This window comes from Anastrepha ludens, chromosome 3 (genome assembly GCF_028408465.1).
Source record: "Anastrepha ludens isolate Willacy chromosome 3, idAnaLude1.1, whole genome shotgun sequence".
Classification (NCBI taxonomy): domain Eukaryota; kingdom Metazoa; phylum Arthropoda; class Insecta; order Diptera; family Tephritidae; genus Anastrepha; species Anastrepha ludens.
This window is the reverse complement of record NC_071499.1, coordinates 9,899,321-9,927,236: the sequence shown is the minus strand read 5'-3', so window position 1 is coordinate 9,927,236 and position 27,916 is coordinate 9,899,321. Positions and strand designations below refer to the sequence as shown.

The 27,916-nt window shown below is 38.5% G+C and overlaps 1 protein-coding gene across 1 annotated transcript; it reads left to right on the top strand.

Moving 5' to 3' along the window:
- The first annotated feature begins 519 nt into the window (after positions 1 to 519).
- On the top strand, positions 520 to 27,916 carry LOC128856995 (glutamine synthetase 2 cytoplasmic-like). The gene is made up of 6 exons (XM_054092493.1): positions 520 to 783; positions 6,711 to 6,892; positions 26,389 to 26,729; positions 26,797 to 26,988; positions 27,050 to 27,153; positions 27,208 to 27,916. Exons 2-6 carry the CDS (start codon positions 6,712 to 6,714, stop codon positions 27,494 to 27,496), a joined length of 1,107 nt encoding a protein of 368 aa, XP_053948468.1. The 5' UTR covers positions 520 to 783; position 6,711; the 3' UTR covers positions 27,497 to 27,916.

The following is a 27,916-nucleotide window of genomic DNA, read 5'->3' as shown; positions in this document are numbered from 1 at the left end:
AAAGGTTAAAAAATTCAATTTTACTCTTATTCCGGTAATTAAAAAAATTAATAAAATAAACAAATTAAAAAAGTTTAAAATTAAATATAAAACGATTTGTTTAATTAACGAGTGCGGATGTTTCCAATTTATTTATTTTTCTACATTTTTCATTTTAATTTTTAAATACTCCTAAATATATAAAACGTAATTCACGAATCATTTGTATACTGATTTCGCGTATTGCTTGAGTTGATCATCCCTGAACTCCCTAAGGCATCGCTGCGCTAAAATTCAGTGATGAATTCCGCAGTAGGGCGCTCATTTGGCTTATTACGAACTCATTTCCTAGCCATCACCTTTTGCTGCTGGCATGCTAACAAGCGTAGGTATGTACTCGTATGTATTATGTTTTTGTTTTCATTGAGTTAATGTAACGCACCGTTACATACATACGAGCGTCGTTTGTAAATACATGTAAATGAGCAAATTAATTTAGTTTGTTTGTTGTTAATATAAATTGACTTGAAATAGCGAATTTGAGTTTAGTTGCATTCTAGCAACGTCCGCGCTCATTTCTGAAAAAAAAAAAAAATAAAATCAGAACGCAAAGGTTTAAATTTTTGTGTCGTTTACATACTAGAAAAATCCTTTACATATCGTGTTCTGCTCTTGTATCCTGCGCCGGTTGCGCGTAACATTATCGTCGATCGTTAATATCGCACAGTGCATTCCAATACAAAAAAATAGAATTTGACGGGACCTTGGTTAGTTAGCCTGAAAATTTGTACAAAACCAAAGCAGGTTGGTATTTTTGAAATTTGTGATAAGTGATAAGTGAGTTTTGCTCAAGTGCCTAGAGCTGATAAAGTACAAAAATTAACTTCACTTCAATGGAGTGACCTAGAATTTTATGCCGCCTCCGACACGCGGATGGGTTTTTTGTGAGGAGCTTGTTCATTCTAAAAAATATACTCGGAAGTGTGCCATTGCCTCCCGAAGGGCGATCACTATTAGAAAAAACTCTTTCTATCATATGTTGTTTCGCGCCCGGTTATGGCGGTTATTCAAATTAGTACTAGAAATTTAGATAATATTGACTTAATGTAACTCAAATAACTGAGAACCGAGCCAATAATGAGAAGAAGTGCGCACTATTTCGAAGAATTCCGCAATAAAAAATGTTAAAAATATATAATTTCACATTAGAAAATTTTATCAATTAAAGCTTTAGCAAATAGATTTTTAGCAGCCAGAATTTTTAATACAGACTATTGAACCACAAAAATTTCGTACACAACCAGTGCAAGTTTCCTTAATATAGTGTTTGGAAAGCCTCCTTTCCCTTTACTGCTTAGCGAAAATGGGAAAAATGTTCCAAGAAATAAATTGTTTTTTTAAATATGTTTTTTACTATTGGTTTTTATAAGCTGAGTGAACTTATTAGAATCTTGCAAGGGACTTATATACCCAGTTTTAAATTCGCCACCATCCAGTTAGTGAAACATCAAATCTTAGAAAGAGAGTTTTCTACGACGATTTAATCATCTGAATTTGTTTATGAATCATTTTTTTAACAAATAAACAAATAATAAATAAAAAAAAAACAAATAATAATAAAAAAAACAGATTCACGAAACCAACGCAGGACTGAGTCTTGTCGAGGCCTTATGCTCCCGAGAGGAGTGAACAAGGAAAAAAAACCCAAAAAAGGGGCAACACCAAAGCGATTTAAAACAAAAAAAAAATCTATTTCTTTTTGCACTTTCTTAAAGTAGATATATGTAAAAAAAAAATTAACTTAAAATCTTGAAAAAAGTCGTACCCAATACAATGAGTTCAGGTAGTGAGTTACAACGGCCAATGAAAACTTTAAACGCGTTTTTCTCAAAACGACTTTTCTGAACACGGTGGCCTCGATATCTCGAAAACTTATGAACCGATTTAAATTTTTGTTGTTTTTAATTTTTGTACATGTATTGGCTACAGTCGTAAATAGCCGTTTTTAAAGAAATCCAAAAATTAATATTTTTTCAAGCCTTTCGAAAACAAAAAAAATGGTAAAACACAAACTAATTTTGCAAATCTGCTCCATTTTCTCAAAAAAAAAACAAAAATAAAAGAAAAAAACCGTCACGTACGACGATAGTAATTAATGTATAGATTAAGCATTTTTTTTGGGGTTTTTGCTTTCATGACGTCATTGCATTAATATTTATAAAAATTTTAATTTTTAATATTTTTTAATAAAAATTTGTGTCAGTATAGTTGAATATATGACCAGCAGTTTTCTGCTATGCCAATGTGATCGGGAACCCGAACGAACCCAATATCGTAGTATTCTGGTGCAGTCGAGAGAGAAATCACGTATTTTCCAACTAATTTCAAACGCACAAACAATGAGCCCAGAGCTCTAATATCCGCCTGGCTGTTGGAGTGGATATTTAACTCCCTTACAGTATTAGCAAAAGTAAGCAACTACTGCTTCTTTAATTGCGGCTATCTCCGCTTGGAAAACAATAAAGTGATCCAGCAAATATTTGAGCTTGATGAGAAGCTCCTCGCAGAATACTCCCCCACCAACTCTAACATCCAGCACTCGACCTCTTCGCAAATTTTATGAGATCTCGAATTCCATTTCGTCTGATTTTTTAAGTTCTCTTTATTTATTAATTTGAACAGTTTGAATTAGCGCCAAGTCAGTAGTAGAAAAAAAAGTAGAAAAAAATAAATAAATGAGTAAATAAATAAACTGCAGAACTGATACCGAAGTAAAGGACGCATTTGCAATGAAGACTACAGCTACGTAGTTAAAAAGCTCGAACCCTTCCTTGCTATGGAACAACACACAATCAAGGAGTGAAAAGCTAGAGCTAAAGGAGGTTTGCTGGCACGAAACTATAGGGCTATTCCAGGTGAAATCCCTACTGGGAGCATACAAACAAAAGATATATTAAAGACTCACAACCCTCTCTAAAGATAAACTGAACAGCTCACTGCAGACTCCGTAGACATCTGCATACGATCGAGCTATGGTCTACAGACTCTTGTCGTGTCTGCGACTAGCTCCAGGAGACTGCAATGGACCTTTTCCTTGCATGCAGCGCTATAGCGCGGAGAAACTTGAGACATCTCGGCAATATGCAGCTCAACCTAGTTCTATCTTAAGTTTAAAAAAAGATTGGTCTGGATGAGGTACTGTGATGAGTAGAGGGCACAAAAGACTATGAGGTGGAAGTGCAAACCTCAAAACAACCTATGTCTTTGTTATTATTATTGAAATAAATAAATTTTACTCATAGCATTTTTCTGCGGCTAGAAAGAGTGGGCAGACTAATGAGCTCTAGAGGACTACTGCTTGCAGGAAGATCATATAGCGAGTCTCATCCAAAATTACTAAGGCAAACACGAAAAACTGTTTTTGAATACATTCCAGTCTAGTTTTTTATCCGCATATGTTAATTTTAGTAGCGCGATCTTCCGATTATCGAACCAAAGTGAAAAAATTGAGTACCTAAAGTAATAGCGTTGAAGTCTGCTTTGTCTTAGCGTAGAAGGAAAATAAAAAATTATTTTCAAAAATATTTTTGCCCTTGCTGAAATGACTGAGATCAAAAAAAAAAAAAATTATTATTTAAAAAAAATTGTGTATTAAAAAAATATTATTTTAAAAACATTGAAAGCAAAAACATAAACAAACAAAAAGTTGCTTAGTGCCTACGAGGCACTAGAGAGAGAGAGAGAGGTGGGGGCTAATACGTTTGCGTAAATATGGTTCCATTCTTTGTGTTTTGTAATTATTTACAACTTTTAAAAATATTTTGTAATAAGGCATTATCAAGTGTAAACAACAACGGCAATCAGTTGAATTACAAAATTATTGTAGAATTTTTGTTATCTGTAGATAATTTCTTGGCATTGATGATGGAAAATTATTGCATATAGCAACTAGCATAACAACAATGGGAACATTTAAAGTGCGATATCTTGGAACTTTACATGAATAATTTACCACTTTTCTTTCCATACTCGCATGTCGCTGTTGGTTTCCAATGCTATTGCATCGGGTATAAAAATGCCTTCAAAAAGTTTCATAATAAATAATTCAAAGGCGTAAAATTCGTGACCCTTTTTAAAGCCGGTGTATAAGGTAATTTCTGAAGATAACTTTATCACTGCATAGACTCTCTTATCATCTATGGCTAAGCAGGTGGTATGGCATGTAGCTACTCCTTCGTGAAACCAATAGTCTTCCAGCTCATGTTCGCGTACTCTTGGGTATAAAAAAGTGCTAGACATTATTAGTAAAAGCTCGATTTTCTTATTTCTTTTTAAGAAGTAATGACCAACTAAGCCTCTAGACTAATAAAGGCATGAAATAATAATATTTTCGTGCCAATCGGTAATTAATAAGTCACCTGTGAATGCAGTGAAACAACTTCATTTATTCACTAAGTTGGATTCCTGATTCCATCTAGCCTGGTTGACAGTCCTTGCAAAAGAAGCGAGTCGTTAGACCAAATACGTTGGAATGACCTCACCAGGACTCTCTACTCTCTTAGCCGTGACCTTAAGTTTCATGTGGGTTGGATACCGCATCTTCCTTAAGGTTGTTCACGTTTATAGGGGAGCGCGACGTGGACACAAGAGCAGGAATTGAGTATTGCAGTCCGGCTGTAACTGCATACCCAAACCAATTGCAACACCGCATTACCCATTGTTTTTTGCGTGTCGGGTCCAAAACCCTGCGCACAACTAGATATCCTGGGCTGCTTCGTTTTCTTACATTAGCTATCCCTCGAATGGATGTTCGGAAGCAACGCAAAGGATGTGCAAAGCCCAGAAATTGTAAGCTGCTTGAGCCGTACGCAGAAAGACCGACCTGCCCACTGTCAAGTCAATGACGGTCAGGGCCTTTCACACAGAACCATCCACCTTGCAGAATAAGATGGAGACGTTTCATCGAGGCCCTATGCTCCAATGGGAGAAACAGGAACTGACGATGATAGTGATCTTTCACTAAGTTAGAAGAAAACTCATAACTGAGCACAGTACACTGGCCGAAGCGCACTGTGTAAATTTTCTGGCTAACAATTACTTTCGACGTAAATTTGAAAATTTAACGCTTGAGTTCACGTGCTCGATTTATGAAATGTCAAACCAAATAATTGAAATTGAGTAGTAGTTTCTCACTATTGAAAACGGATCTTAACGAAACCACTCAAGTACATACTTGAACTTATAAAACTTAGGTAGGTAGGTGAAATGGTCGAAGTACCAGACTGGCACTCCCCAAGTAGTATTAAAGCGACGTTCTGATATCATTCTGAGACCTCCAATGCGCAGATATCTACCGCCAAGCAGAGCTGTTGATGTAATGGAGAAGTTTGATGGAATTTAGGGTGGAGCACTGCCCCAGGCTGTGGAAGAAAGGAGCTCCCAGTGACCTTAATCGTCTAGCTGCCAAACTCGCATATTTACCGAGACCGTGCTCAACAGCCTCCTTCTCTGAAAGATCCCCACAGCTTCTGCAATGAGGATTAAATGGTAAACTTAGCTCTGTCCAATCGTCCAATGATCGGTAAGCACAACTAAGAGTTCGGAAATTGAATGGTGTGCAGTCCTCAGGATTATCTGCGTCCTGCGGCTATTGTACTGCTGCCATAGGGCTTCCAAATACTACACGAAGAAATGGAGATCCATCCGATCTGTGTATTCCTGAGAAATAAGTTGTTCCATTCCCCTTTAACAACAGTAAGGGGATGTTGATGACCGGATGGGAGTTGACCAATTTGGAGGTACACCATGCCGTGATCAGCGCCTTGATCGCAGCTTGACAATCGGAAAAATGTTTCATTCCGATAGTGTTGTCTGCATTCCTGCATGGTGGTAAAGACTTGTGCCCGGAAAATACTAGCAGTCTTCGATAGTTTTAAGGAAATAGATAAATAGACTGATTTTGCGAAAACCTCTGCTTCAACTCCCGATAACATCTTCGAGTATAGTATAAAGTATACTTAACCTTTTATCGATATGAGGGTCTGTTTTTTTTTTGTGAATGAAATTACTTCTCCCCCTATATGGTGCGATTTGACTCCGTTAAAACTTTTCATGTAGTCGTAGGTCTACGCCAATAACCCACAATCGACTCTCAATGCCAACATAACCTAGGCTATTGCTTCAGCCAGAACTATGTAACAGTTATTGAGAGTTATAGTGCGCCTGGCATCTGAATGTTGCCACATGCCATACATCATGGCATACGTGGACCTTTTAAGTAAAAAAAAACAGAATTGCAATTCATTTTTGAGTGAAATTGTACTACAAAATATATGGCGGGACCTACAGTTTTAAGTTGACTCCGAATACAAATATTCTTTACGGGGAGCTTTCCCATGGCAGAAATTCGCTCAGAGGTTTGCCATTGCCTGCCGAGGAGCGACCGCTATTAGAAAACACTTTCTGTAATATTGGTGTTTCATGTAGGGAGATTCGCCCCTACGTACTCTCGAATGGTTGTCACGCACAAACCCATTCGGCTACCATGGCCGCCGAATCGTACTATAGAGCGTTCAAAATAGAGAAGCTACAACAGCTGCCACATTTCCGTATTAAATGTTGTGAAATTTGAGTCTGTGAAATTTTATTGGTTTCCTTTGACTAAAATTATAATGTAAAGCTTGTTTTCGATTAATATAATGACTGACATTTATGTTCTCTATATTTTTTAGTATGTCTCGTGTTTTAGAGGATTCGCCAAATGCTCATCTCGATAAGTCCATTTTGGAACGTTATCGCAGCTTACCATTGAAGGAGAATATCGTACAAGCCACCTATGTGTGGATCGATGGCACCGGTCAAGATTTGCGTTGTAAGGATCGTACGCTAGATTTCATACCATATGATCCGAAAGGTGAGTAACAAATGAGTGAGCTGTTATAAATAAATCTTTATTCTTATGGACCCAAATTAAAGAAGGAGGAATAAAATCTTTAGAAAAATAATACAATAATAATTATTGAGATCTAAAAAAAGGTGATTCTAATACTCTATTTAAATTTTTTTTTTTTTTCTTATCGAACTTAAGATGATCTTTACTCACCCATCTCCAATCTATCTAGACTTGTTTATGATACAGTTGTGAATTGGTTGCTTCTCCTGAACTCGCCCGTTTCATTTACCCAGAAGAGTTAGTACAGAGAGCTTTAACATTACAAGAAGTTTGATTTCATGCTCCAATGTGCCGACTTTGTTTGTTCAGAGGCTGCGTTAACCTGATTAGAATCAGTGAGTGGTTTGATTCATCGTTTATTACAGGGACTCAAATTCCTCCGCTACTTCTTAATTTTAATTTTTCCTCTCGCTACTACTCTAATCTTGTACAGATGAGTGGTGGACAGGTAGCGCAAAACGCACAATCAATTGGTCAAGCTACGCCTCATTATTGCTAGTAGCTCAGAGTATTTGTCAAACAAAATGTTCAGTACTCTCTCTTTACTTGGAGTAGGAGCAGAAACTTCGAATTGGCCAGGGCGCTACTTGTGAAATGAATCAGAGGAGGAAAGAGGGGGATTGAGTATTTGTGGATTATGAACAATGATTGAGTTACGGTTGTGTCAACCGCTTCATGCTGCTGATGAAGTTTATCAGATTTTTGATATCAAGGCTTACTAAAGGGTGGTTAAATTTCAAGAGGCGATGTTGAACGTGAACCACTCCTAAATGTCAAATTTTTTTTTCTATATTTTATTTGACATTTTTCAATTTCAGACTAATTCAATTTGAACCATGGAAAGATATACAATCGAGCAACGCGTTAAAGTTTCAGGCTTATTATGAAAACGGGCGCTCAAATCAAAATGCATATCGTCCAAATGTGCGTACAATCGGAACAGTTGTGCAAAGTTTGAGCAAACTGGGTCTGTAGCAGATGTGAAAACACCAGTGCATGCTCGTACAGCTCGTACTGCAGAAAATATTCCTGCTGTTCGCGATAGTGTGGTTGAAGAGCCATCCACCTGAACTCGTCGTCGTGCTCAACAATTGCACCTCTCACGCTCGTCGTTGATGAGCATTATGCAAAACGACTTGCATTTACACGCTTAGAAGGTGCAATTGACTCAAGAACTAAAGCCTCTTGACCATTTCAAGCGTCGTCAATGGTCAGAATGGTGGCAGGAAATGGCAACAGTGAATGACCAATTTTCGAAGAAAATCATTTTCAGTGATGAGCCACATTTTCATCTCAGTGGATTCGTCAATAAGCAGAATTGCCGCATTTGGGCGAATGATAACACTAGGGAACAGCCATTTTGCGGCAGGGTTGATTTAAGTCAATTCTGTGTGAGACTAGTGTGCTGAATACTAGAAAAATTTTAGATTTCTCAAATTGACTCTAGTTTTTGAGATAAAGACTATTATCTATTTCACTGAAAAAAACAGTATTAAAATACCAATATGCACTAAAAAAATATTTTTATTAATATATTTCATTAAAAATTATACAAAAACAAAAATATATATTTGCAGTTAACTTAAATAATTTAAAAACATTACAAAAAAGCTTAGGACAATCCCTTAATAAGGTCCAGCAGTAGTCTGCCATCATGTGGCAGTCCCATCGACCTTGGTACCTTTCTTCCATTATTTTTATATCCTGGTGGAACCGTTCTCCCTGTTCCTCACTATAATCGCCCAAGTTTTTCGTGAATTTGTCCAAATGGCTATGAAGAAAATGCAATTTAATGCTCATATTAGCTCCTAAACTGCAGAAATTTCGAAGCATTTCTTCAACTATAGTTTTTGGTAATCTGGTGCCTTATGATTCCTCAAAAAATTTTTACTACTAAGACAAAGCTTAGCCATGCTTTAGATTCAATTTGTGACATATGGTTTATAAATTCAATGTCTTTTATAAGAGTACGGATCTGCGGCCCATCAAAGACACCTGCTTTTAATTTTTCCATACTTAAAGACGGAAATTTTTGACACACATATTTAAAACAGTCACCGGTCTTATCAAGGGCTTTGATAAACTGTTTCATTAGCCCAAGCTTGATGTGAAGTGGTGGAAGAAGAAGATTTTCTCGGCTTATCAGTGGTTCATGAACCACATTTCCTTTTCCTACTTCCATATTTTCTCTCAAAGGCCAAACCTTTCTAGTCCAATGTTCTTTTTTTGCGCGACTATCCCATAGACATATGAAACAGGGGTATTTAGTATACCCACCTTGCTGACCTAATAAAAAATTCACCATCTTTAAGTCCACACATACTGACCATTGATGTTGTGCGTATGAAATCTTTTCTAAAACAATTTTAATATTTTGGTATTCTTCTTTTAGTTTCGTTGAATGACCAATTGGAACCGAAGCAAATTTATTTCCATTGTGCAGCAATACACATTTCAGACTTCTTTTTGAGCTATCTATAAAAAGTCTCCGATGTTCAGGATTATATTCAGGATGCCCCATACAATTTAACAGACCAGAAACATTGTTACAAAATACAAGCTTGTATTCTTCTTGAAAGAAAGGAAGAAGTTGTTGCTCTCTGGTCCTAAAGAATGTGATGGTAACGCCAGGTTGAAGACATTGTTTTTCTTTTAGTCTTGAAGCAAGAATTTCGGCAGATTTTTTTGATAAATTTAAATCACGAACCAAGTCGCTAAGCTCTGCTTGCAGCTACTTTCTTCGAACTCGCTTTAACTGCTGCTTGCTTGATTGTCAGAATTCTCTAACATTTCAATGTCATTACAGTTAGCAGAAGATGGTCCTGTAAACACAGGAATTGGTAAATTGTCACTGTGCAATACTGGGGGTCTAACTGATTTAATATTAGGATAAACCCAATTCCGTTTCTTAAAACGGTTTGTACCTTTCACTTTTATTGCACAGAAATAACAGTCATTAAAATGATTCGTTGGCTCATTCCACATCATCGGTACTCCGAATTGAAGACCTTTACGTCCTCCTTGGCTCCAGTATCGCAAAGATTCTACACAAGACTTACACACAATATTGGGCACCCAATATTTATTCTTTTGTACATACTTTATCCCAAAGTATGCTTGGTAGGTTGTTTTCACAAACTCTGTGATCTGTTTTCTTTGCTTTTGCGAACAAAATTTGACACATATATAACAAAAACTGTTGCAATTGTTAACACAAGGTTTTCGGGACGAACTCATATTTTCGAGACAACAATTTCTTTAAAACTGAAAAATGACACTAACTGATAACTTCTGAGTCTAACAGCAAATAAGTGAAAGTGTTGTACCTAAATATGCAAACAGATAACGAAACCGTAGTTAGGTTTAATCAAATTAGTGCAACTGTAGGAGGGCACTTTAAATTTTTGTAGTAATTTTTAATTTTGCGTTTATCTCAAGAACCAGAGTCAATTCAAAAAATGTAATTTCATACTCAATATATATAATACAAGTGCTAATGAAAACCATTAACAAAATTATTGCCGCAGATTTTTTTTTTTTTTTGTTCGCCCTGTGTAATCCAAGAGTGATTGCCGAAAAACCACGTCGCGGCGATGTCAATTGGCCGCCAAGATCATGTGATTTGACACCGTTGGATTTCTTTCTTTGAAGTTATTTGAAGGAAAAGGTGTACGTCGATAAGCCAGCAACAATTCAAGAGCTAAAAGATGAGATAATTCGGCACATTAACGGCATAGAACCTTAATTATGCCTCAGCGTCATCGAAAATTAGGACCATCGGATGGAGGTGTGCCGCCGGGGCTAGGGCAGACATTTGGCCGATATTTTGTTCCATACGTAATTGATCCATAACAATATTATCACAATAAAGAGAACTGATAAAAATTTCCAAAAAAAATGTATTTTATTCAAAATCAACACCGGCCCTTAAAACTTAACCACCCTTTATATCAGTAGGCGTAGGAAAGATGTGAGAACCCAGATGCTTAAATCTTAGCCCCGCGAGAGCTGGACAGTTAAGAAGAAGGTGTTGAAATGATTCCACCTTACCCTCCATACAACTCACGCAAAACAAACTCGAAGTAATTCCGAGTCTCACGGTGTGCATACCTTGCGGATAGAGTCCTGGGAGGACACCCACGATTTTTGACTGCTGAAATTTTGCACCCTCAGAAGATCCCTCGAACGTCTTCGATCTACACGTAGCCAGAAGGATTTCGCGATCTTAAAAGTTTGTCTACTTTCCCAGCACTCGCTGAGTTGGCGCGAAGCCCATCGCTCCAGGAGTAGTGCGCAGGTAATCAAGAGAATCCTAATTGTTTCCTTCCGCGGGGAAGCTATCTTACAGGTCCCTTGTCTGACCAGCCCATCCGTTTCGTAGTTTCCTCCAATGCCGCTATGACCTTGCTTAGTTTCAAAAACCAGTTGCGACCCAAAATTAAATTTTACTAAAATGTGCGCGGGTATATAAAAATCGGTCCGGGTCGAATTTAGCATTACCTTAGTTTTTTAATTCCATTGTCATATTTTTCATCTTCTTTCGCCAAAGACGACGGCCTTATGTGTATCTTTCATCTAACGGTAAATCAATCCTCCAGCTCTCGTTGTATCTGCTGGAAGTATGGCTCTATAAGTAGCATTATTTTTTGTTGTAGCAGTCATGGCTCTGCATATCAGTTGGTTTTCTTCAGCGTTTGTTGAACTCCATTCACCCTCTTAGGGATGCTATGAAGAGAGTGAGAAATATGGTCTCACCGCTCACGCATGTTGCTGTGTTAAAGAGCATTTCCATTTCCTATGACATACGCAAATTAAAGCTTTTCACAAATATTTGTTTATGTGTATACTTCTGTTTATCTGCGTGGTAAAATATGAACTTCAAGAGCAGATACAATATTTAGCAACCATTATGACAGTTATGAGGCGATAGACAAAAATTAAACACCCTTTCCGCCTCTCGATGCGATGCAATGCAGCGCCTCTTTAAACATTTTAAGTGCCTGACGAATTAACGTCTATTAAATTCGTCCAAAACCGCGTCTGCTGTATCCACTAAGTGCAGTTATACACAAAAATGTATGTAGGTGTATATGTGTGTATGAATCGGCGTTCGCAAATGCGCGCGCTTTTAATTGCACATCGTCGTGTTCCTCCTCGTAAATTCTGAGTGCGAGCGCAACTGATTGGCGCATTTGAACTTGTTTTGCTTCCACTAAGTGAGGGAATAATTTACGGTCCGCGTATGAAAATTTTGCAGTTTTCCCATTTTCTATACTTTTTTCAACATTGTAATAACTCGCATCTGCAAATGGGTCTGGTGGTGAACGAGGACAAAACGAAGTACCTCCTGTCTTCAAACAAACAGTCGGCGCACTCGCGTATCGGCACCCACGTCACTGTAGACAGTTATAATTTCGAGGTTGTAAAAGACTTCGTCTATTTAGGAACCAGCATTAACACCGATAACAATGTCAGCCTTGAAATCCAACGTAGAATCTCTCTTGCCAACAAGTGCTACTTTGGACTAAGTAGGCAACTGAGCAGTAAAGTCCTCTCTGGACGAACAAAACTAACACTCTACAAGACTCTCATCATGCCCGTCCTAACGTATGGCGCAGAAGCGTGGACGATGACAACATCCGATGAAGCGACGCTTGGAGTGTTCGAGAGAAAGATTCTGCGTAAGATTTTTGGACCTTTGCACGTTGGCAATGGCGAATATCGCAGACGATGGAACGATGAGCTGTATGAGCTTTACGACGACATAGGCATAGCGCAGCGAATAAAGATCCAGCGGCTACGTTGGCTGGGTCATGTCGTCCGAATGGATACAAACGCTCCGGCTTTGAAAGTATTCGATGCGGTACCAGCTGGTGGTAGCAGAGGAAGGGGGCGGCCTCCTCTGCGTTGGAAAGATCAGGTGGAGAAGGACTTGGCTTCACTTGGTGTGTCCAACTGGCGCCGGTTAGCACGAGAAAGAAACGACTGGCGCGCTTTGCTAAACTCGGCCAAAATCGCGTAAGCGGTTATAGCGCCAATTAAGAAGAAGAATAACTCGCATTTTACCTTAATGATAGTAAGTAGTTTGCGTATTTTAATTGAGGTCCTCTCGGCTCATTTGAAATGGTGTTTTTTGGGTATTTGGAAAAAAGATTTCTTATTTTTGTTTGATCCATTGTTAAAAAATAAAAAGTTTTTTTTGGCCATACGAGTTTCGTTTAAAAAATCTTCAGCCTTTAAAAAATGGTCTTCACATGGACAGTGGACACAGATATAGCCGGTTTTACTGAACCGATTTTATGAAATAAATTTTAAATGACGTAGGATTGATGTCGGTATCGTGTGAACTACGATCATTCGGAAGCAAAATTTTAGTATTTTTTTTCGGACCTTTAAAGTCAAAAAAAAGGTTTTTCATTTTTGAACGTCCGCCATTTTTTCAAATTAAATTTTTTTTTTAAAGATCGTAGCTTACACGGCAACGACATTCAAACTGAACAAGAAACTTTATGTATTTTTGATTTCAGATACCTGTGAGTCCTATAATCGGTGTCGTCAGCGACATAGCGTTTTTTGAAAGACAGTTTTTTGAAGGCTGACAACTTTTTGAACGAACCTCGTATGGCCAAAAAATAATTTTGTTTTTTAACAATGGTTCGTAAAATAAAATACTGAAAACCAAAATAAAAAAATGTTTGCTTTCCCTTTCACACGTTTTTAAATAAATACCTAAAAAACACCATTTCAAATGAGGCGAGGGCCTTAAATTTATAAATTATTCAATACTTTCAAGAGACAAATTTATTAACATGCAAAAGTTGTTTTTGGAAATCCTATAACGAATATGTAAGTCTATCGGCTTCAGCCTCAATTGCATTCAACAGTATACCTACGTATAACCGCTCGGAAATATTATAAAACCAAGATGGTTATGATGATATCCAGCAAAGCTATAATAGAAAAATGTCGCAATATCGTTTGCTTGATTACATGTTTAAAAGGGTATCTCTAACGGAAATTATTCCGCGCTTGTTGCTGGTATTTTAGTGAAACGCAAATTCTTGTTCTAATTAATATAATAGTTCTTCTAATTATAACATCAAAATCGTTAAATTTTAATTTAAAAGTTATTATTGTACAATATTAGTTATTACGTTATTATTATTATAATAACAACCAAAAAACCAAAACAAAAAAATGTATGGGCAATATTTTCTCAATAGGCTTTCGAAAATGGAAGGGAGTTTGATACCGCAAAATAAAGCAGAAAGTCAAAGATGATAGATAACCGGTTTGGCCATCTTCTTCTTCTTTATTTGCTATTCGTAATCGAATGTAAGCGATTATACAATTTAAAAGTAATGCAATTTTATTTTTTTTACAATTTTTTTTTTATTTTTTTTTTTTAATTTTGAACTATATTTGAAAATAATTCCAAGAGGTTGTATACCACACGTTGTATACCGGTCCACTGCCTTATGTTTCTCAACCAAGAAAACTGCTTACGTCCGATACCTCTTCTACCTTCAATCTTGCCCTGCAATATAAGTTGGAACAGTTCATATTTCGGGCCTAAATATGAAGTTTTTCGTCATTTGATGCACTTGATTAGTTGTCTGTCGCCGTGAACTCTTCGCAGCACTTCTTCATTAGAAACGTGGTCTGTCCATGACAGACATGTCTTGAGCAATCTCCGGAGAATCCACATTTCAAATGCTTCCAGTCTATTCATGTCGGAGAGCTTTATGGTCCATATTTCCATGCCATATAGCAAAACTGACCATACATAGCATTTTATGAAGCGCATTTTTAGTTGAAGATTGTGGTCGCGACATTTTAGGGCTTTACCACATTTAAGAAATGCGGATCGTGCCATTTCGATGGGACATCCCACTCCTTTTACACGAATTGCAAGGCCGTTTAACGGCCTGATGTTAGTGACACCTATGAAAATTCTGTATGTCGTGGCAAAAAATGCATGCAGTCTATACATTACATACAAATAGCTTCGCATGTGAACATACCCGCAGTTGGCATTTTCAAGTGCATGAGTATCACCACTTATCCGAAAATTGGTCAATTCAGTAATATTACAATAATTTTTGTAAACGGAAACAATTGCTTATAAAATTTGCTCATACACTAGGGTGCCTAACTAAAGTTTAGTTCATTTTAAGACTTCCGCGAAAATATAAAAAACGAAATATTTCATTATTTACAAAAGTTGGGACGATTTGAAAGAGTTTCCAAAAATCTAGTTTTTTACAAATTACTTTTTAAAAACATTTCTTCCAAAAAATTACCTCAGATGATAGGAGACTTTATACTTGAAAGGTCTGCATACATTTAAAAAAAAAATGTATCAATGAAATCATTAATTCAAATCACATTTTTGGAGTGCTTTATAATCCAGCCCAGTGCCCGCAAACCTTAATATTAACTATAAATAATAATAATAATAATATTTTGACGGAAGATTTACAATATAATAATTCCGATGGAAATAGAAACATTAACTCTCGAGGAGTGGTGCACCCTAATGTGTATAGATGAATGGACAGCCAATTGCGCAGAATATAAAAATGTTGAGGTAGTTTTGAGTTCCTATTGCGCAATCATTCAATGCCTTTCGAAATCGCTCGTCTAGCTGATAGCACATGACTTGTTTCATAAATTTTTTTAATTAATTGTTCATAAAATCTAGTTTTCGCATTCATTTCATTCACTTGACTTGTTATTTCAAATCTAAAAAAAATGCATACGAATTAAAAAAAATTATATTCAAATTACAGACACATATATACACATGTAAGTATTTTCGAGTTGCGTGACGATTTTTTCAATTGAAATTGAATACTAATATTTTAATTAAATACGACAACAAAAAACCGCAGTAACAGCTCATCATCCAACCGCACTCTCGCACAGTAGCCACTTAGTTTCATTGCAAGTATTGCACGCCTGCACGCCTGCCCTACTGGCCATCTTAGCCAACCAGCTACACTGAGGATGCAACTAGCAAATGCGCTAATGCTGTGTTGTTGCTTGGCAATGTTGAGTTTAGTTAGATGGAAGTGTCTGTGATCAGCAACAAATCTCATATTTCACATGCAGGCCTATCATAGAAACTGCATCGGCGTAGAACTGTCACTTTTGACATGAGTGATGATGAAAATATAAATAAATGCAAGTCACTGAAAAATATGATGATAAAAGTGACGCCATTACATTGAGTATGACGCTGATTATGCTGGTATGAGTGTATGTTTGTATGTATGAAGCTAATTATCAAACATTTTAAGCACGTGGCAACTATGTACGTAAGCAACCAAGCACTTGCTTTTTAATCAAACAAATTAAAATGGAATGAAGTGAGACTGCAATGTAGACAAAAAACAAAAAGCGAACTCAATTAAAACCGCCTCACTTCAACAATCATTAGCTGATTTACCCATATTTTTGAATTTATCGGTGTAGAACTTTTTTATTTAATGTTGTAGTGTCTAGAATGATATGGTAGGGAGCGCCTTTAATTGTATATTTTCTAACACCATCAGCTGATTTGCTGGTTTGTAAACACGATAAATATACTTTTTTTTCCTTTTTCACTCCTCTCGGGAGCATAGAGCCTCGACAAGACTCAGTCCTGCGTTGGTTATGTTAATCTATTTGATTTCTGACAGGTTAGGTGATTAGCCTGTCGCTACCAATTCTAAGCTTGGGAGCAACGCCTTCTTACTGCTTGGAGCGCCATCTGTGATTTCCATTTTCCTGCCAGAAGGATCGCGTGGATGATTGAGGACTTCGCTAAATTTGGTGTGTCTGAACTATTACCGCGGCTGCCCGCTTCCTCTTGCTGGCGCCACTGATGCAATGTGTAACTGTGTGTTTGTTTTTTTATTTTTACTTATTTTACGAGCCACAATGCAAATAATGCCCTGACTATTGTGCGGGAGTGAGAATGTCGAGGCTCTATGCTCCTAAGAGGAGTGAAGAAGAAAGGATAAGTTTGGGTTCGAGAAGTGAGTTTTGAAAATGTTTTTAGAATGGGAAATTATTAAAAAGAGGGAAAGTAGATAAATTTGGGCAAGTGTGAGGGCCATGCTTCACGTTGGATTCGTACCGACAACCCCTGAGATGGCAGGTTAGTGCATTTACGCTACACTACCGAGGCCGCATTATAATAAATATAAATATACTTACACCTGCCATAAGTTCTGTTAAAAGCTAAGTCCGTTATAGATATGAAATTATAATACTTTTTTTAATGAAGTAAATTTTATAGAATCAGTAAATATTAAAAAATTTTGAATTTTCATTCGAAATGGTCGCCATTTGCTTTTACACAAGCCTTCAAACGATTAGGCCATTCAGCTATTGCAGCACGCATGATTTTCATGGCTATTGACGTCGCTGCTCTTACCGAAGATTGTCTGAGACTCTCCAAACTTCTTCTTCCATGTTCCTCAATTATGGCCACTAACTATATTCCAATGGAGTCTGATCTGGACTTCCAGATGGCAGCGTAAACATTCCTCATACTTATACGGGAATGATGCTGAAGTGACAGTTCTTGGCCGGATATAAGTCCAGGTAGTTCCAGTTACGTAGAATGGACTGTCGTGGGAACGCCATACGGCTAATCTTATGCGGCTATGAACCCAAGAATATTGTTTTTTAGCCACTGCTGGTTGGTTTTTTGCCTTATGGGTTGGTGCGGACTCTTGCTGGAAGATCCAACGCTCTCCAACGTCAGGTAAAAGAAGTCACACGACAGCGAGTCACGCTGTCTGAAACCTCGTTTGGCTTGGAGAGGTCTTCCCAACTCTGATGGCGGTGTTGGTATTGAGCAACGTCAAATTGCAAAGCCGCAGTAGTTTTGTGGGGATACCAAATTCAGATATCGCGGCATGGATTGTATGGATTGGGCAGGGCACAATCAAATTCCAATCGGCAGGCATGCTTTTATCCGACCATATTTTGCATAGAAGCTGATGCATACACCTTACCAGCTCCTCGCCGCCATGTTTGAATAGCTCGGCCGGCAGTCCGTTGGCGCCCGCGGCTTTGTTGTTCTTTAGCCGTGTTATCGCTATTCTCACCTCGTCATGATCGGGTAGCGGAACGTCAATTCCATCGTCATCGATTGGGGTATCGGGATCTTCACATTCTCTCTGACATGCGCAGCTGTCACTGTTTAACAGGTTCGAGGAGTGTTTCCTCCATAATTTAGGTATGCTCTGTATATCAATCACCAGGTCGCCGACTTACAGGAAAACGCTCCGGTCTTGAAACCTTCTATAAGCCGCCGAACTTTCTGGTAGAATTTTCGGTCGTTGCTCCTATTGGCCAGCATCTCAAGCTCCTCACACTGACGTATTTCGGTCCCTCGTTTCTTCTGTCGGATAATACGTCTCTCTTCCTTTCGTAGCTCTCTGTAGCGATCCCACATGGCTCGCGTTGCACCCGATCGCAGCGTGGCTGTACATATAGGCAGCATCCTCTCTTTCTGCGGCAGCATGACATTCCTCGTCGTACCAACTGTTTTTTGGGGCTCGCCGGAATCCGAGTTCTTCTTCGGTGGTGGTACGTAGAGAACGAGAAATGTTGCTCCGTTGCTCGTGCATGCCGGTTTGTTGGGCAGTGGTCTCTGAGAGCAGGAGTGAGAGTCGAGTGGCGAATCTTCTGGCTGTCTGTTGTGATTGCAGCTTTTCGATGTTGAACATAACATAAAATTACCATTCATAAAATAACATCCAACGTCATCATTAGTAATAAAAAATTTAAAAATCAAAAGTATCAGAATATTCAACAAACTCTTACAAGGATAAATGTAACTAAAGAATTTTAAAATGCAATAAAACCTCTTTGCTACAAAGCACTTTAACTTATCTACCCCACGCATATATATACTCGTATTAACTTACCTAATAGACTTAATAACAAACTTACGCGCTATCAATTTGTGAACAAAAAAATGTTGGTCGCATAGCCGGGAAAAACGCGCATAGCACTTCATATCATTTCCGCCAACAAAACCGTTTTATCAAGGCGTGTTTTAAGATGACTGATAAATTAATAAAATTGGAAAATTGCAAAGTGCAATCAAAAACAATTTATGCAGTCACCAGGCATTTGAATTTATCCAAGGGATGTGTAATTGAAGCAATGAGTGCGACTACCTAATGTTGGTATGAACCCACCGTACGCAGAAGAAAACGAAATATATAGTAAAAGAAGGAAGAAAAAAATGAGAAATTCAAAATAAAATAATTACGCCGGCAATGAATCCTAATTGTATCGCAGTAGAGCAGTTCATATACTACTGTCACAATCGTTGGCAACAACCATATTTCACTTACCTCATGCCTTTTTGCAAGAAATTTACTTAAAACTCTTTATCTATGATCCATTTTTTTTCTTCATCAGATCGTTGGACATAAATCTTAGATTGAGCTAACGACTACCCAAAGACTTCGTCTGTTATCTAAGAAATCCCTAATTTCATTAAATTTTTTTTTCACAGATATTTTTAATGAAATTACGCATTTAGTAGATGTTCTCTTGGGACATCGGTGAAGGAACTGGTCTTTCATCGCTTGTAAGCGTTTTTTTATACCATTTAAACCGTTTGCGGCACTCACAAATTTGCATCCAAGACAAGCAATTAATACTTGCGGCTTCTTGAAGCCTTCGTTGTGTTTACTAAGTTTAACACAAAATCCGATCGCAGGTCTTTGTTTTTTTTTTAAGCTAATTTTAACACCGCAGAACAAAACATACTAGCAAAGGTGGCACTGTGAATAATGTTATTTTCATCCAAATTTTATATTTAGTTATTCACGGTATGAGATGAAGTTGAGTTGAACTCGTGCAGAGTTGCCAAGTGCTTTGTGAAAGAACCAAACAGGAAAACAGCGACCTTTCTCCTAAAGCTCAGCAGAAAGAACCTGAGAGTACTGGTGGGCGTAATCACAGGGTCAGCATATGGCTACTATGGGGGTCGTGGCAGCCCGATATGCCTATCCTGTCTTGAAGATGGCGATGACGACACTGCAGAGCATTTTCTCTGTAGCTGTCCCGCATTTTCCAGAATTAGACTTAGGATACTGGGTTGCGACACACTGAGTATGGACAAAGTTCATACTCTTCCTCTTCCGGATCTCTTAAAATTCATTAATGAATCCAAGAGATTGTGGGAAGAGTGACCTCAAACTAATTTATCCGTTCTTACGATCTACCTTTTATCTTTCCTATCTCTATTCTTTCAGTACAATGGTCTACTGACTGTGTGCTTGGACTTGACCATGCCCCCCACAAATCTAATCTGAATCTAATCTATTCACGGTATCCACCTCGCCGGATTACTATACCGAACTCAAAAATTTTTCAAAAGAGAAGTTCTTCATATTTATTTTTGAAGCGCTCCTTTTTTTCAATGGACCGGCTGTACTTATAATTATGGAGAAAAACCATTATAAAAATGCATTTGCCACAGTTAGCACACAAAAACACTGAAACCGGATGCCACTTACAAGAAACTGAGGAAAATGTTTTCTCGTTAGGGTGAGCGTTGAATGGGAATCAAAATCCTTTGCCCCTTTGCACTTTCGTTGATCGTTTTTTCTTCAATGTAAAAGCATATTTGCCCTTGGTGCTCCACATGAATACTGTAAACTTCGAATTTCAGTCTGCTAATGAGTAACGGACTAGTTGAGAACTAAATAGAAAATATCACTTTTACTCACTAGCAGCAGTTTTACCTACCGGTTATGCAGACATACACACACACATGCATAGGTAAGGGGCTCATGCGAGCATGAACTGTGAGATATGGCATATGGTTTTTACTTATCAATGAAATGCAATTCCATTCAAAAGTTTTTTAACCTATTAATGCGTCTAGGGTGATCCATATAGTGATTTGTTTTTGATGGCATGCTATTTTGACAGTAACAGATCTTTCTCGCTGGAAATCTTCACATAAAGTCATTACCATACCTAGGTGAAACGAAGTGAATGGCTTTACGCTTGAACAATTTTCAGAATAATGGAAATTTTGTTTAAAGTCAATGTTCTGCCGAGGATAATATTGTGGATTACAAGGTTTGACTTTCCGAAGCAAAATTATGGGAGTAACTTCAGCTGCCGGAGGAGTCAGAAAGTCCAGGAGACTTCACGCCATTAAATTTCCAAGCTCGCAGTTGTGTTTACCGGCCATTGGATGATCGGCACACACGCGGAAAAGCTGGGTTACCATTTAACCCTCATTGCAAAAGCTGTGGGTAGCACTTCCTTTGTAAATGTCCGGGTTTGGCAACTAAACGATTAAGGTCCCTGTTGCTCCTTTCTTCGACAACCTGTGGCAGTGCGCCAATTTAAATCCCATCAACCTTCTTCATAACAGCTCTGGCTAGGTGTATATATCTGCCTGGTAGAGGTTTGATAATGATATCAAAACGACGCTTTAGTGCTACTTGGGGAGTGCCAGAGTGGTACTTCAACAATTTCACCTACCTACCTAACTTCCATTGCCACGTTATATGGGATTCGGCAGCACAATTCTGCCCGCTCATTTCACATGTATTCTTACGCACGCCCAATCAGTCGTTGTTCAGATGGCAACGAAGTAACATAAGTAATGGCTGTGTTGATTTTTTTATAACACCAACACAATTTCAAACCGCTGTAACATTCCCTTTTATGTCAGCAATTCACCTGATTCCTTCAAATTCACTAAGAGCCGGTTAACGATCTGCTGTTGTCCACACCTCTTGAATTCTTTTCATGATGAAGCGAGTTTTATGATTCTGCTGATGGGCTGACACCACTTGAGGTGTGTTTACAAAAAAAACTGAGAATGTGTTGATGATATATGAAAAAAATTAACCAATGGCACTTCGTTGCCGTCTGAATAACGACTGATTGGACGTGCATTGAATGCCCGTGAGCATTCTCAATATGGGTTTTTTTAACCTCTTTTTGAATGCGTGGAAAGTGATCGTGCAAAATTTGGTTGCCGAATCCCCAAGTGACGAAGCAGCCAAAGTTCCCCTTAGCAAATCCGGTAATATATCATCCTTCAAGTTTATTAAAAAGAAGTATAAACCAACTTTTCGGACGAAACGAAACTGCCGCATCTGGGGATCGAAGCACCCACACTAGATCGTTATATCCTGGAAGTTACAACTGGGAGTGACAATTTGGTGCGGATTTCGGAACGGTGACATCATTAGGCCATTTTTCTTTGAAATCGCTGCTGTAAATGTCATTTCATGTCAACAGTTACAAAGACATGATAAATGATTTTCTGTGGCCGCAAATTGGCTGACCTTTAGAATTAGCATATGGCGTGCCATGCCACACAACTCATGCAAGGATCGATCTTTTGCGATTCAAACTCGATATTCGTTTTATCAGCCGTCTAGGCGATGCTAAAGGGTTTACCTGGGAGCTACGATTTGACGCCGTTCGACTTGTTTTGCAGCGTACCTTGAAAGTTCGATTTTATGCGAATAATCCATTAACGATCCAGGCCCTTAAGGCGAGTATCGAGAGCAGCAGGCTGCGCTACTGTGAAGCCAGCCGAGGCAGTCATATGAATGAAATCTAGTTCCATAAATAATAGGAGTACTTTTTTTATATTATTACTATTATTTTAGTTGGGGAGGAAGGGTTTAAAATGCCTTCACACTTACAACGTCGAGTGGTGTACCACTAAAACAATCCCTCCTCTTCCTCTCCTGGATATTTCCTCTGCCCCGGAACTACGGTAGCATTTCATCGAAGACATGGAAAATCCAACTAGGCTTTTTGATAAAAGTTGCCTCTTCTACTCTCCATGCGTCCAGGGTCCCCAGGGTTTTAGACATGCATCATGCTATCGGCTCATTCTTTAACTGTTGATCGCTACGTCAGGTCCGCTCTTGGAATCTCGTCGCCTTAATCTCACAAACGGTATTTTCTTTTAGTGCTGAGATGGTCACTGGGTTTGTTTCGTAGACTTTACTCTTGAGGTATATATATATATAATTGGCCGGTACACACTTTTTGGGTGTTTGGCCGACCTCCTCCTATTTGTGGTGTGCGTCTCGATGTGGAAGACAAATGGAGCAGTTTCAAGCCAACTCCGAACGGCAGATATTTCTTATCAGGTATCCTCACAGAAAAAAATCCATAGCGGTAAGATCAGGCGCCCTGGGTGGTTAGTATTACCATTGAAGCACAAATTATTGCCTTTGAAATACGTGTCGTATTCGTATTCGTACGTTGTTCCCCTATCCACTACAACATCATAATTAATTACATAAATCGATCGTATAGCGAAGCCAACGAATTACTTATCCGAAAAACTCAATTTAAGCCACACTTTCTCTATCAAATTTAAATAACCGATATGAAAAGCTCTAAGAGGACTCAGGTCTAATTTTAGCAACTGCACATTTTTTGCCATCTGTCGTCAGATTATCGCAGTTTCCATTTTGCATAGACTCCCAGATGTAGGAAATTTTTATACAATTTTCATGAATACCGGCAAAATACATCAAATCATTGGCAAGGCGATAAAATTACAGAATAAATGGAAACGCTTTTGTAGTCAAATGAAATCTCATAACATTTCACTTGTGGCGCATTTCTGTTATAAACAATGCTCGGCGCGGTCGGCTGTTTCAAGTATCAAATGAACAAAGCAAGAGGAACAACAATCAACTGAAAGAGAATATTGCAAAAACAAAGCCACCACATGCACAGCACCTACGTATGCACATACAAACTTATGTGCGCGTAAATACCCATGAAATGCAGTCAACAAGTCATTCATGCATTTAAATCAGGGCGAACATGCAGTTGTGGTCATTTAATTAAGTCAACTTATCTTCTTCAGACAAACTGAAATTGGTGTTTTTTTCTTTTGAGATCGTTGAATATTTTACCTACTTAGGCTTCAAACTGAATAGAGACAATTCAACAAGCCTCACCATCGATAAGAGAATCCAAGCAGCTAACAGATCGCACGCGTCACTAACGAAATTCTTCAAATCGGAACTACTAAACAGGCAATGCAAATCGATGCTGTACAAAACCATCCTCAGACCAGTCTTATGTTATGGAGCTGAATCGTGGATTGAAAGAGATAAAGTAAAAGTGCAAACCCGCGAACGAACAATACTCCGAAATTTTTTTGGATCAATCAAAGATTACGGCGAGTGCCATGTAAAGTGGAACAACGAGCTAGACCAGTTTATAAATGGTGAAAATGTTATACATTTCATCGAAGCTCACCGGTTAAGATGCTAGGTCATATAACAACAATGGACGGTGCGAGGGCTATAAAATTGCATTAAATGTAGCGCAATTTGGTAAGCTTTAGACGTGAAATCCGATCGAAAATAATTCGCCTGTCCAAAGCCCTGTATGAGGGCTCTGAACTAGCAGTACTGCACAATGGCACCATAATGGCGACGCATTCTCAACTAATGCTGGAGTTAGTCACGCTATCTCCTCTCACTTCTCCTATTTGTCATCGTCCTGGATGAGGTCATGTGCCAATTCACCACTCACTTCAGAGTCATTACATGGTTTTTTACCAAAATTCATCAAATTCTCAAAATTTAGATTTCTGTATTTTCAAGAAAAAAAAGTCGATTTAAGCCCGCAAAATATTGAACCAAATCGTAAATGTACTAGTCAATTTTTACACAACTCTGTTCCCCCATGTTGGGAAACACGACCGGGGATGAGTTTGGCACTGTAAAATATTTTACAGGGTCCTGCACTCGAAGTGTAATCAATTAAAAAGGCCATAAATTTAGTTTGGAAAATTACTTTTATTGATCAAAAGTAAAAAAAAAGTGTGAAAATAATACAAAATTAAGAAGCAATTCACTTTTTCTCGATACGACCACCTTTTGCCTTGACTATGGCCTTGAGACGGTCCAGAAACGAATCGCAAACTGCCCTAATTTGACTTCCAGGTATTTTGGCCCACTCGCGGACAATGCCCTTTTTCAGAGCCACGAGACTGGTGAATCTTTTCGTTCGTACCCTTCTCTCCAAAATGGCCCAAAGCGAATAATCCATCGGATTTCCATCTGGTGAATTTGAGAGTCGTTGTGTGGACGTTATGAACTTCAAAACGTTGTTTTTTTTAGCCATTCTTGGTTCACTCGAGCTGTGTGAGACGGTGCCGAGTCCTGTTGAAACGTCCATGGTCTGTCACCGAAATGTTTGTCTGCTCACGGCTTCAAAACAACCTCCAGAATACTTTCCCGATAATATTTCGCTTTTACCTTGACGCCAGGCTCGATGAAAATGATTGGAGAGCGCCCATCTGCGGTTACGGCAGCCATTACAGCCATTACCTGTAGCGGGTGCTGCTTCCTGGTGGCCAATCGATGACTCAAATTCTCGTGCGAACGGACGATCAAATAAACCCCATCGTTTTGGTAGTTTACGAATTGCTCAATTTGAAAATTTTTCTCGTCGGAAAGCACAATATTCTGAAATTGACCGCTTTCGATCCTCTGTACCTGTATATATGTCTTCTTTAGCCCTACAACTTTATGTGTGAGTTTTCCAGTGCTCGAACCCTTGTTAGAAGTCATTTTCTTTCAGCACCTTGGTTTGTTGCTCCAGTGGGTTCAAATAGTGTTCCTTTCAAGAAAAATTTCGCTTTAGGAAACAGCAGAGAAAGTGCATAGGTTAGGATTTGGTGAATGCTTAAACACAGGGATCCTCGTCTTGACTAAAAATCTCTAGGAAAACATTGGCAAATAGGACACATTTTTACATTTATTTAGTATTTGTTGAGGTGGGTAATTCGTGTGAGCCCGCAATTTGTGACCTGCCCATCTCAATCGGTTGATCATGATTGTGGTTATCACAGATGGGTGCGCATATAGTTGTTCGAGTTCGTGATTGCAGCTTTTCCGCCCCTCGCCTTTATCGCATATCACGTCAAAAATTTGTTTGCAGAACTCTCTTTTCAAAAATCAGTAGCTTCTGTTTATATGCATCTTTGAGTGTCCACGTTTCACTACCGTATAGCAAGATGGAAATTATAATTGAGCAATACAGTGAAATATTTGTTTTTCTGTCTAGGAAGCGACTCTTTAAGTGTTGACACAATGAAAAATAGCAGCGGTTGGTCAAGGATTTCTGCAGAAATTTTGTTGTCATGATTAATTATTACCCCAAGGTATCATATTTAAATTCCTTCACTACTTCGAAACCATAGTCACCGATTTCTAATATTTGACCCACAGAGTGAAGTTGAAACTAGCGCTTTATTATTTTCGGTCCATCCCCAGGCCGAAGTCCGTTCAAGGTGCATATTATTATCCGATATTTTTATTAAATTTTACTAGGGTAGTAATTCTTGTAGATATCAAAGCATGAAAGTATGCCTGTATTTTTAATTCATTCATAAATTTATACAAAAATAATCTCCTTTTCAGAACTTCCAATTTGGAATTACGATGGCAGTTCCTGCTACCAAGCGGAGGGCTCCAATTCGGACACCTACCTCCACCCGGTGGCCATTTACAAGGATCCCTTCCGTCGTGGCAATAATATTTTGGTCATGTGCGACACCTACCGCTTTGACGGCGAACCCACCGCCTCCAACCACCGCAAGAGTTGTCTTGAAGTAGCGAATAAGTGCAAGGATCAGGAACCGTGGTTCGGCATTGAACAAGAGTATACATTCCTTGATTTCGATGGGCATCCATTGGGTTGGCCCAAGAACGGTTTTCCCGGACCACAAGGACCCTACTACTGTGGCGTGGGCGCCAATAAGGTACGCTTAATAATATCATCAATGGGATTTAAGACGAAAGATATCTACCACCTCTCCCTGTTAACAGGTTTATGCACGTGGTGTCATTGATGCGCATTATCGCGCCTGTTTGTATGCTGGTATTAAAGTAGCTGGCACAAATGCTGAGGCTATGCCGGCACAATGGGAATATCAGGTGGGACCCTGTGTGGGCATTTCAATTGGTGATGATTTGTGGATGTCGCGCTTCCTTTTGCATCGCATTGCCGAGGAATTTGGTGTAAGTAGAAGTGTAATTTTTGGGGAAAAGGAAAAATTATTTTTAAGCGTGCGTTCACTAGATTGTTGCGACTTTGGACCCCAAGCCTATGCCTGGTAATTGGAATGGCGCTGGCGCTCACACCAATGTCTCAACTAAGAAAATGCGCGCTGATGGTGGCATAAAGTGAGTTTAACTTTTTTATAATTAAACTTAAATAACTCGCTCTTTTCCACACAGAGAAATCTTAGGTGCAGTTGAGAAGCTTTCCAAGCATCATGAACGTCATATACGCGCCTATGATCCCAAAGGAGGTCAGGATAATGCACGTCGTCTGACTGGTCAGAATGAGACCAGTTCAATTAATGATTTTAGCGCCGGCGTTGCCAATCGCGGTTGCTCTATACGCATACCACGTGGCGTCAACGATGATGGCAAGGGATATTTCGAGGATCGTCGCCCCAGCTCCAATTGTGATCCCTACTCAGTGGTGGAGGCTATTCTACGCACAATTTGCTTGGATGAATAAAATGAGTGCTGCTTCACAGTTTTCGAATGCAGTTGGCTATGGTTGGGTTTATTGAAGGTGTTTAATGTGCTGAGATAATAGAAATGTGAAACGAAACCAAAGGCAGCGAATGAACTTGACAATACATAAAATATTTATTAAGTTCTAAGTAACTATGAGAAAAATGTACACTCGATATACATACATAAATTAAAAAAAACTGAAATTTCTGAAAAAGAAAATTTTATAGGAGAGCCAAACAATGGCGCGCGAGACTTTTGAATTTATAGTTGATCAGCACTAATTGTGAAATGTATATATTGTATTATATTTATTTTTGTTGTTGTTGAGGCAAAGCAAACGCTGCAGGCAGAATGAATGAAAGACAAATATTTAACGTAAAAATTTTTTGAAATAAAGTAAAAATTATTTATAAATATA

Bases quoted from the DNA above. Each gene is read 5' to 3' on its own strand.
- LOC128856995 (XM_054092493.1), top strand. From the start codon at position 6,712: ATGTCTCGTGTTTTAGAGGATTCGCCAAATGCTCATCTCGATAAGTCC. The intron at 26,730-26,796 runs GTACGCTTAATA...CCCTGTTAACAG, and splicing joins GTGGCGTGGGCGCCAATAAG to GTTTATGCACGTGGTGTCAT. The intron at 26,989-27,049 runs GTAAGTAGAAGT...TGCGTTCACTAG, and splicing joins GCATTGCCGAGGAATTTGGT to ATTGTTGCGACTTTGGACCC.